This window comes from Lutra lutra, chromosome 3, assembly GCF_902655055.1.
Source record: "Lutra lutra chromosome 3, mLutLut1.2, whole genome shotgun sequence".
Classification (NCBI taxonomy): domain Eukaryota; kingdom Metazoa; phylum Chordata; class Mammalia; order Carnivora; family Mustelidae; genus Lutra; species Lutra lutra.
This window is the reverse complement of record NC_062280.1, coordinates 4862377-4874536: the sequence shown is the minus strand read 5'-3', so window position 1 is coordinate 4874536 and position 12160 is coordinate 4862377. Positions and strand designations below refer to the sequence as shown.

General features: G+C 37.7%; 1 protein-coding gene across 1 annotated transcript in view; it reads left to right on the top strand.

Annotated features, from left to right (window-relative positions):
• TMEFF2 (transmembrane protein with EGF like and two follistatin like domains 2) overlaps window positions 1-12160 on the top strand; it is a 229683-nt gene that overhangs the window by 119941 nt on the left and 97582 nt on the right. The window contains exon 5 of the mRNA XM_047720627.1: window positions 10256-10352. Within this exon, the coding sequence (XP_047576583.1) occupies window positions 10256-10352 (97 nt within the window). The remainder of the gene's footprint in view (window positions 1-10255; window positions 10353-12160) is intronic.

The window sequence follows — 12160 nt, the reverse complement described above, 5'->3', positions numbered from 1 at the left end:
AGCTGAGCGGGGCAGGCTTCTCAGTTTACGAATAAGCAGTCTGGGGGGGGCGCGGCGAAGAATCTAGGCGACACGAATCCAGCTCTCTCAGCCCTTGGCCTGAGTTTTGTACACCCTGCAACTGCCTTTAGATGACTTCATGTCATTGTCGATTTTAAATAGTGTGATCAGATTTGCATCTCAAAGAGATACGTGGGGATCCATTTAAGAGAGGCGAGCTGGCAAGGACAGAGGTCAGGTAGGTAGAAGTTCTGACAAGGCATGAAGCAGGTCCCAAGTAGCTCCACGGTGACAGAATGGGAAACTATTTAGAAAATAAACATGGCACGTAAGATGTGCCCAGATTGTGACGCCCCTCTACCAAAACAGACATGGAGCAGGTTCGAGCTAACTCTGTGGCCAAGCTAGTTTTTATGTGACTCAAGGGAAACGGTCAACATCGCAGAATGCCTGTAAGTTATCGACACCAAACATGGTGATCAAAATACCCACGGATGTGCAAGTCACTAAGGACGTGTCTCTACACATCACAGATTTGCTCATTGGAAGGGTTACGCACGACACCGGAAAGCAACAAACCTGTATAAGACAGACTTAGCCTTTGTTCTTCATTTGGCTTCACTCTCCTACAGCACTTTGTGTCTCCTTTCTTGCCGCATCCTGTCAACTGCCAGCCTTCCTCTTAAGATACAGTCGAGGTGATAAAGACAACCAGAGGAGATCCGTTTCCCCTTTCCCTTTCCAGTGTCACCTCCGTACATCGGCACCCACACACCCAGCCACCCCTCCTGGAGTGGAAGACACGTCCTCACCGCTGAGACCAACCACTACGCCTGCATGCAGGCCCATCCCTTCTCGGGAATATCGCATCCCCGGTTGTGCTCTTTCTCTCCCGCGTGCACTTGTCCTCTCCACTCCACTATTCCTGTCACCATACAGTGACGCCTTAACGCCAACCTTCCACAGAAGTCCGCTTCTTGACTATACATCCTTATCTAACGAAGCCTCTTTCTATGTTGTCCTCATCAGCAGCTCTGTACAAAGCGGTCCCCTGCATTAGCTGTTCCCAATTCCTGACCCCTCATCTTCCTCGTGCTCCTCTCACGGGGATTTGCTCTTCACCAAGCTCTACAGTAGCTCATTTAGCCCAAGCCAGTGTTCACAATGTACCAATGAAAAATAAATTTCTCATCTTTTAGGCATTTAATAAGAAAAAAAAATAAATTATTTACATGAATTTGCATAAAATGATTAAAATTAATCATGCAGAGAATAATAAAAGTATTTTTGTTTATAATTATCATATGATTGATACGATAGAGTTTCGTGAAGTCTGGCATAGTAACGTGCTCCTGTGAATTCTGACATGCATGATATCAAACTAAATAAGCATGTTTCCTTTTTTTCTTCTTTTCTTGGTCCCGTCCTTCCTTCCTTCTCTCATTTCTTCTTTCTTCATTTTGTTTATCTGTGGCTTCTTTTTTTCTAATCAGCTGAGTATCTTTTGTTCTAGCTCAGATAGGACTGAATGAAATCAGCCAGGCTTCAGTGATGGCAAAAGAGAATTGTGCCTCAACATAGTAGCATTGTACTAAACTCTAAAATTATTTTTAGTTGTGTAGAAGATAAATTATGTGTGATTTCTGAAAAAGCTTTGTCAGGCTCTACCAAACTAGTTTAGTCATGAAAAATTAAATTTTCTTTAATGATCTCTTCTTTTGAGTGTTTAATATAAAATTACATTTGCTCAGTCATGAACTCGGCTCTTAGATTTTAAGGGTGGTTTTTAGAATTTTAAATTATTATATGTAAGTGTAATTTCAGCCTTCCTTTAGTTTTTGGCATTTAAATCATTTAAAAATTAAAAATTATCAGTGGAATTCTACCTCTTTTAATTAAAATGAAGCAAAGATAATGGATTTTCTCCCTAAAAATCTGAACATATCTTACTGCATTGTGGCACTGATATATACACATAATTAATCTGTGTTAGTTTTATAAACAGCGACCAAAATGCTACTTCTCTTGCTTTAACACTTCAATAATATGATGTAATGGTGTAATTATTATTCATATAACAATATCCTCACATTATAATATGAATAAAAGGGAAATATTTCTTATTCTCATTTGCCTTTAAAGCCCTATTGGGGTTTCTAGGGAAATGTTGGAAAATGTAAAAGGGAACATGACTTCGGCTCAAAAATCACTGCTTAGAATTGCCTGAGCCTCTAGGAACTGTCAGTAACCCCCATCATTTAAATTCAGCTTACATGTGGGAAAGGCACATGGGAGGTAAAACTGGCATACGAAAGGCAAAATCGACAAGTTGTACCAATTAGAGAATAGAATGGAGAGTTTTGATTTAAAAATTTATTTCTACTGTTTAAGTGGAATGTGTCCTTCAATTTCATAAACCCAAAATTCAGCTTTTCTGTGATAATGAAATAATAAATTATGGAAGTTATTCAAAATGAAAAAATGCTATTTATATTTAAAAATACTGCTGTTTATAATTTGGTAATCAAGGTAATTTTAGTTACAACAGATGCGTTGAATGTTATCACTGGTGGTAAGTCTTTTTTCTATTTTAACAAAGTGGAAAAAATTAAGTCTGCCAAGAATTATTTTGTCATCTTACCTACTTAGGGAAAGAAAACTGAATACTAGATTGACATTAACTATAAAATTGGGAAAAAATGTCTTCTAGATTTTGAAAAAAATCAGATTAAGGTCTGTATAAAAATGTGTAATTTTTTTCAGTTTTAGAGTAATTTAAATAAGTTTAGAACCAATATATATGGGTCATATTTAAGCTTAGAAGTCTCATTCTTTTTGTTGATACGATCTGATGTTTTAGGGATGCTTGTTTTATTTCAGATGATGCCCAAGTAGGTTTCTATTCATACATGTTTATACTGTGTTTAATGTTTATACCATGCTTAATTTAAGTGGGATACCTTATATATCTGTCAAAGAGATATACTAGAGAGCTAATGCTGAAGAAAATGGGAAACCTGTATAGAATGGATACATCCTGCTATGTTGTGAAAAAATGAAAATACAAAAAAGAAAAATGCCTTAACAATTGCAGAATATATGTTGGTATAGAAAATAAATAGCAAAAAATTTGAAGGCAGATTTGGAGAAAATTAAAAGTAGATCTAGGGTTGTGTAGATGGGTAATGTAACCAAAACCTGAGGTGTGGAAAATTATGTCAAAATACATTTCCTTAGAATTTATTAATAGCTTTAATTGGCATCTTATTATTCATCTTCCACTGGGTAAGCTATAGTTGCAAATGACTTGAAAATCTCAGAGGCTTAGAGCATCAATGGCATAATTCTTGCTCTCATGGCTTTCTCTCAACTGTGGCTCTGCTCTAAATATCACTTCATTCTGGGATCGGTTAAAGGAACCACTCCTATTCTGGAATATGTCTTTTTTTAATGCAAAGGGAAAGAGCAAGAAAGTAGAAATCCACATGATGGCTTTTATATAGCTTCTCATTTCCATTCACATTTCAATGGCAAAAGCAAGTCGCAAGACCAACTGTGGTATCATGGAATTCAATGGAAATATGGCTATAGAAAGGAACATATGGTCCTTTTATCAGAAAGGGTAGAAAAACAATGGGAAAAAAATAAAACAATCTACTATAAGTTTCATATGCCAATAGAGGAAACACACATCAGAAGTCAATCACTTAACAATGACAGGCATGAGTCTTCATTAGTACTAAAATATCTGGTTTTTGCCTTGGAAATTAACAAAAATGAGTAAAGCAGCTCAGTAAAGTAAAACTAATTTTAAAAAGGAATGCAAATTTTACATCATAGGATACATGACAATAAAAATGCAAAGTGTGAACTATAGTAATTAAAACTATATTGTCATAACGTTCTTGAATTGTTTGTGAAGCAATAAAATGAAGATGCACATTTTAATTCTTAAAGAAACACCAAAATAACCCCCCCCAAAATTAAGAGATAAGATTAAATGAATAAAATAGAATCTTTTACTCTCCCAAATGAAACAAAAAGAAAAGAGAACAGAGAAACCCAAAAGGATTGGCCAAATATGAATCAAGCACCAGAATGATAGACTTAGACCCAAACACATCAATAAGTGCATTAAAATGAATGGACTGGGCGCCTGGGTGGCTCAGTGGGTTAAAGCCTCTGCCTTCGGCTCAGGTCATGATCTCAGGGTCCTGGGATCGAGTCCCACATCGGGCTCTCTGCTCGGCCGGGAGCCTGCTTCCTCCTCTCTCTCTGCCTGCCTCTCTGCCTACTTGTGATCTCTCTCTGTAAAATAAATAAATAAAATCTTTAAAAAAAATAAATAAATAAAATGAATGGACTAAGCACCCTGATTAAATGCCAACATATTCAGACTGAATAGAAAAAAATCAAGATCGATCTCTGTATTGTTTTCAAGAAACGCCCTTTAAACATGAAACAAACGTGTTGGGTATAGAAACAATGAGCAAACAAAAGCTGGTATGGCTATGTAAATATCAGAACAAAGTTGACTTCAAGATGAACAGTGTTACCAGAGATTAAAAGGGGCATTTCATAATGAAAAAAAGGTCACTTCTTTAAGAAGACATAAGACTAATGTTTATGTAGCTAATATCAAAGCTTCTAAATACAGGACAGAACCAAAGAACAAAGCAAAGGAGAACCAGAAACAATTTTACAATCATTGAGAGAGATTTTTAAAACTCCTTTCTCCGGAAAAGATAGAATAATTTTAAAAAAGCTCATTACAATTATGGATGATTTGAACAATACTAACCATCAACTTAAGCTCATTAACATTTATAGAAACTTACTACTCAAAAGAGGTTACAACTTCTAAGATGTATATGGAATATTCAAAAATATAGACCAGGTTCTAGCCATAAAACAAGTTACAATAAATTTCAAAGGGTTTAAATTAAACAGAATATGTTCTTTATCCAGGATTGAATTATTAAACATGAATAAAAATAATATAACTTGAAAAACTCTCAAATAGTTGGAAGTTAAAAACCTACTTACGGAATAATCCATGGGGGGCACCTGGGTGGCTCAGTGGGTTAAAGCCTCTGCCTTCGGCTCAGGTCATGATCCCAGGGTCCCGGGATTGAGCCCCACATGAGGCTCTCTACTCAGCGGGGAGCCTGCTTCCTCCTCTCTCTCTGCCTGCCTCTCTGCCTACTTGTGATCTGTCAAATAAATAAATAAAATCTAAAAAAAAATAAAATAATCCATGGGTCAGAGAAAAAACTCAAAAGATATTACAATATATATTCTGAACATAAATACATGAAAACATATCCATATTTGTGGGATACAGCTATAACAGTCTTCAGATGGAAATTTATAGATTTAAATGACTATTTTAGGAAATAAGAAAAGTATAAAATCAAGCTTACATTTTAAGAAACTAGAAAAATAATAAATTAAACCCCAAGTATATGGCACGAAGGAAATTATAAACATAAGAGCAGAAATCGATAAAATAGAAAATTTAAATAGCTTTGTATAAAGAAATCAAATAACAATACTATCATACCCATACTCATTCATAAAACAGAGGAAGTGGAAACATTTCCAGCTCATATCATGAGACAGTTTTAAGCCTGATAGTAAGACCAAACAAGGACGATATAAGGAAAGAAAATTAGAGCCGGTATATCTTACGAACACAGATTTTTAAAAATTGGACAAAATATGGTCAAATGAAATCCAGCATTACATAAAAGGATTATACACCATGATTAAGTTGGACTTATCACAAGAATGGGAGATTGGCTTACCGTAAGAAAATCAATCAACATACTTCACTACAGTCATAGGTCATGAAAGAAAACTTACATCCGTAGGGGAAAAACAGAGACAGAAGCTCAACCTCTACTTCACGTCATTGGACAGTTTTCACACCTGACAGAAATTGATACCGAAAATATATTAAAAATTCCTGAAACTTGAGAATTAAAAGAGAAACAAGAATAATTTTTACCTTGAAACCCAGTTATACCACTGCTAGATATTTGTCCAAAAGATATAAAAACTAATATGCACAAAAAGTCTTTCACAGGAATACTTATGGCAGCTTTATTAATAAATACACAATTATTGTTTCCAGCTAGTAACTAAAAGCAACCCGCTTTCAACAAGAAAATGGATAAATAATCTGATATAGTCATTCCTTTCAATGCCAAGGAGTATGGAGAAACTCCTGATCCACATAATCACCTGAATTAATCTCAAAAGCTCTGATGCTGAGTGGAAAAGGTGGGCACCATCATGAAATATTGTAGGAGTCCATTGATGTGATATTCTGAAATAGTTCAAACAAATCTGGGGTGAAATCAGATCACTGATCTGTCTGTACATCGGGACAGAGCAGCGGTAGGGTACAAAGGAATCTCCTGGGACAGTAGACTTGTTCCTTGTCTTGATAGGCATCCTTCAGAATAGACTGAAAGATACACTTAACACCTGAACATTTCAATGAATATAAATCCTACTGCAATTTCTAACAAAATAAATGGCATTGAATAACTGAACACTGTATTTCACTGTGTTTTCACAAACATCATAACATGGATTAGGATATTATAAGAGGCCCAGGAGGCACTCTAGTAGGACAGGAAGAGAATGGGGGTCCCCTGGCACATCTGGTGTGAAGACCCATAGAAAGGGCCAGAACCAGGCGGTGATAAAGGAACTTGGGTAACCTCCAGATAAAACCACTGGGCAAGGGAAGTTGAGGGAGAGGTAATTTGATAACCTCTTAATAATCCCCCAATCCAGAGTTTTAAACGATGAAATCAGTTCTAACTAAGGGCAGCACATTTGATAAAACACGCTTTCAGCAGCTCTGCCTTCTTTACCCTCTCGAATTTCCCTCGGTTACTTGCTAAAATCTAAGTTTCTATAGAATAACGGGAAATAATTATTTTACTTCCCAAAATAAAAGGATTAAAATGTAAATGCATAGTTGAAATAATACTTTAGGACGCATGGATTTTATCCCTGCGCAATCAGTGGATGAGCACAATGGTAAGCAGTGACCCTCCTCGTTTCTGATAACGTGGAAAGATCAAGACGAAGAAGCGGTCCGACTCAATACTCATTTACCGAGCATCTTCCGTGTGCTAAACCAGTCGTTTTCAAGCTTTTATGACTGTGACCTTTAGTAAGAAATGAAATTTATATTGCAGCTCTGTGTAGCTGTACATATGGGTAACTAAAACAGTGTTATAAAATAAAACCTAAATGAGATGCACTCCGTGTTTTCTCTTCTAGTATATTCTGTTTCATGTTTACAAAAACTGTAGTAAGTGACCCACTAACTCCATTTCATTACCCACTAATAAAATTGTGAATTGTGGTTTGAAAAAAAACGGTGCTATCCTTGCTACCCAGAATGTGGTCTGTGGACCTGCAGCGACAGTAGGTGAGGGCTTATGAGAAAAGTATAACCTCAGGCCGCACCTCACACCTGCTGAATCAGAATCTGTATTTAGGGGCACCTGGGTGGCTCAGTGGGTTAAAGCCTCTGCCTTCGGCTCAGGTCATGATCCCAGGATCCTGGGATGGAGCCCTGCATCGGGCTGTCTACTCAGCAGGGAGCCTGCTTCCTCCTCTCTCTGCCTGCCTCTCTGCCTGCTTGTGATCTCTGTCGGTCAAATAAATAAATAATCTTTTTTTAAAAAAGAATCTGCATTTTAATCTGACCTCCAGGTGCTCCCCATGCACGGTAACCTGTGCCAAACAATGCGTGGAGAGAATGTTTGGGACAGACCCTTCTTGGTATCATTTAGGGCTGAGATTGTGACACAGGGATGGTCCTTCTTTTTAGAATATACATATCCAAACATCAAGGTTACAATTCAGTATCTCCAAGGATATCCCAGGGCAGTTACGCTAAAAACTAAAGTAAATGAACAAACCAAATTTACCAGAGCTCCTGAGCCCCATTAAGAATCACTGGTCAACTCGGTTAAATGAAAACGATGTACTGATTTATTACAAAGGTGCAAGCTCGTGCCTCAGGTAACATGGAAAGATTTTACTTTAGTTTTCATTGTGGATGATGTCATAAAAAATCATCTTATTCCCGGAGTATTTATTGATGGAGGCATTGCTACTACTACTTCTGAATTTGCCGCTTCATCCATATGGGAGAGTTTGCAAACATCTTGATTCTACTGACAACCGTCCGTTCATTGAAACGTGATATGACTTCCAGGAGAAATATTATTAGTTGCGCTGAGTTCGCACAACTCATTCCCTAGGGTTACTTCCAGTAGGTCCCCAACCAAGGACCTCTACTGCAAAAGAAAATGGGGTCGCCCCTAAGCGACTATAACTGCTCATTAAGGACCTTCCAGTTGCGTTAGTATGTTTCCTGAGTGGTGGGAAGTTTCAGTCTGGAAGCTGCTAATCTTGCTAACACTAAAAGGCTCTCCCATTAGCAGCTTCTGAGTTGCATTAATAATAAGAAAGTAATAAAGAGACCGCAGCTGTTGAGTCCCTCCTGAGGAGAGGCCGCAGCTCCCTTCTTATCCCCATGGTCCACTCTAATGGGCCTGCCTGTATTAAAGTAATAGCGTGGATGATAAGTGCAGTCCATTCTATCAAAGTCGGAAGTTCCTTCTTTCTGGGGAGGAATACCTTTTCTGAAGGTTCCCAAATTTAAAACTATACAATCCATACTTTTGCAGTTGAAGTTGATCTGCTTAATTCATAATTTTTTGACATATAAGTGCAAACCATCAAGTACAGGGGGGGAAAATGTTGTTTTATAAAAAATAAATGTTTCTACCCTGGAAAAACTAAAACAGAGAACTTCCTTAGATGTCCTCCTGGTTTTTTGTTTTTTTGTTTTGTTTTGTTTTTGTTTTTGTAAATTAAATCACTTACCCAGCACAGAAGTGAATCAAAGAAAATCAAGGAATAAAGACCTCTGCTCTTGTAGATATTAAAAACTCTCTTGCTAATAGACAAAGGAAAAATGAGGAAAATATATTAAAACAAAATAAGTTGGATTGGATTTGTTTGTTTCAGGATGCATGTTAATATATGTGTCTTTGTTGAAGATGTTATCTGATTAGGACCCATAAAGACTGGAGCTGATGCCATACTTAACAGCTTATGTTCTTTTTCTATTGAAAATACCTAACCTTTAGCAGAAATAGGTCTTTTTAAAGATTCTCTTGATTTAAACATCCATTTTGAAGTATACTGTATGTCCACAGAATATAATTATTTATTATAGTAGTTAGGTTGTTGCAATTTTTCATTTATAACCAAAACTATTTCTCCTTTCAACTACATATTTTTTAATTGGGTTAATGGTAATGCTCAGATTTTCATTCCTTGGAGTCCGCAAAATATTTGAGTCCAACTTACACTATTGTGTCCTGATCTTGAAAAGTTATCTTTATAATTAAGTTATATATTGCACATTTCTATGTTTGTAATTTATAGAAGAAAAAGGATCAATATCAAAATATAATCATCAGTGAGAATATGTACTTTTAAAATGAAATATATCTTCATAACCCTCCTAGAGGAAATCACTATAATGGGCTCTGTACAATATTTATACAAAATTCAAGAAATTACTGTGTAAACCAACTGGAAGCAGTTTGCTAAAAACTTATAATCCATATATTTTCCTTCTAAGTATGAAACATCTTGAGGAAAAAAGAAGACATATCTAAACTTATAATCCATATATTTTCCTTCTAAGTATGAAACATCTTGAGGAAAAAAGAAGACATATCTAATGTCAAGGCTGCCTATCTAAGTATTTTTAATTATGTATAAAAACCTTTGAATGAAAAAAAATCTGTAATTTAGGAAAGAGAAGAAGCTAAGTATTCCTTATAAAATAAACACTAGATATTTCCTCTAGGCAAGTAACAATCTAAATCCCTTTTAATTAATAACTCTTTCATATGGCCTACTTATTAGCCACGCTTTTTTGATGAATCCAGTAAACCCTCTTGTTTGTCGTTTCCCTTTGCTTGTCAAAAGCTGAAGTGTTTCCTACAAACCGACGGGTGGCATATTATTGCTAGTGTTTTCCTTAAATTTAGTCAAGAAAGGAGGTAACTAAGGCATTCGTTGAAGCCCCAGAAAACAAGCAGGTCTATTGGAAAAGTGGCAGCTTTGCTATAGAACAGTCTTAGAGTGTTGGTATTAAGCCACTCATCCGAATTCTTCTTGTTTACTGTCTCTTATTCTCCAGTTCACGAAGGCTCAGGAGAAACCAGTCAGAAGGAGACATCAACCTGTGATATTTGCCAGTTTGGTGCGGAATGTGATGAAGACGCCGAGGACGTCTGGTAACGTGTTCTTTCCATTCTTTAAACGAATTATAACAATGAGTCCTTTCTTTTTACTCCCATCAACCATTTCCTAACAGACATTTTCAGCGTCGTCTTCTTATCCAGTTCCGAAGGGGGGGAAACGAGGCCTGTGATGACAGCAAGGAGTTTCTGAAGCTGAATTAAGAGCTGGACTAGCCAGGCAGCTGCTAAGAGCTCTCTCTACTCGAAAAGATACATTTAAGAAACCGCTTAGACCCCCCAGTACTATGAATGTGAAGAGATGGAAAGAGAGATCATGTTTCTCAGAACATCCCTCAAGAACCGTGGTTGATAAACAAAGGGTAGTTGTTAATCTGCTCTCTAATAGGGCAGACCTGGGTAGCTGCAGAGACTGTATTTAAGGGTATGTGCGTGTGCACCCATAGCTGAGTCGGGAAGGCCGTAAAGCCAACAATGACTTCTGGGCTTCTCTCGGGATCAGCTTCTCTCTTCATCTGAGCAACACTCAGCTTCTTCTGAAAAGATATGCTGAACAAATAACGATGAATGGAATTCATTATTGTGCATGAGTCCCAACATGTGGGAGTCCTCTAGGACATCCATGTGTATTGGTCCTGCCCTGATCATACCCAGAAGGTCCATCTGTGTACTTTTTCTCCTTAGTTACCTTCAAAATTACCCCAGGGGTAGATTCCACCATTATTTCCCTTTGCAAAGAGGAAACTGAGTTTTGAGGTGTTTAAGTGAAGGGCTGGAGTGAAGATATGAGGTGAAAGTAACTGGAAGGGGTTAGCATTAACAACTCAACCGAAGATGCAGTCAAAATCTTATTTCTCCTGCCACGTCTGGAACAATAAGACAGCCAACTGCGGGCAGCTTAGATACAGTGACTCAAGACCTGCAGGGTTAGAGCCGGTGACAGGGTGGATGCCTGCATCAGGCAATGGGAAAATGTCCAGGCAGGCAGTGTCACTGCTGGTATTCTAGCAAAAGTTCCGATCTATGGTATGAGGGCGGGTGGAATGAGGAGATCTGGAAAAGGCTGGTGGCATCAGAAAGATTCAACAGTAGGTCGTAAGTCCCAGTCTTCAGAGAAAGAAACTCAACTACAAAGGGAACAAGGAGAAGGCAAAGCAGAACTCCAATGATCAAGGAACTCATTATCAATCAGGAAAACAGCGGCAGATACAGACAAGACTAGATAGATACCCACTGGCGGAAACTGGAGTAGAAAGCCAAGCTTGGTTACAAGGGGCTGGGACAAGTGTCTACATCGCAGAAATAAATTACAAGGTCAGAATGAAACCAGCAGCAAGGCTGACTGGATGCTGAATCAGTTAGCTTCTGGCTAGGACATCTTGTACGCCCCCAGCCTGGAGACAAGATTAGTTCCAAAATGCGGAATAAAGCTGAACCTCCAGATGGGGGTAAGTGGCTATAGCTGTGAAGATTAGAGGGATGCAGGGGGCAGGGAGCCAAGAAGATCATTATACTTCCCAGGCAAGAATGAAAAGTTGTTAGCATTTAAATAAAATGTACTTAAAATGTCCGATGTAAGCAAGAAGGAATGGTGCTGAAAACGGCAGTGTATTGATTTTCATTTACATAAATACCTTCGTATGTTAACACGTTGCGTTAGTTATGAGCATGAAGGGCAGACGGGAACAGCTGAAGGACACAAGAATAAAGCGATAAATGAAATTAAATAGGCATGGAACGGAAGAGACCATAAAGTGCGATAGGAAGCAGTTGGGGAGTGATCTGACTCCAGTACTAGTCAACCGAAGCAGGGGAGCCTGGATGTGTTGTTGATTTGGGATGAA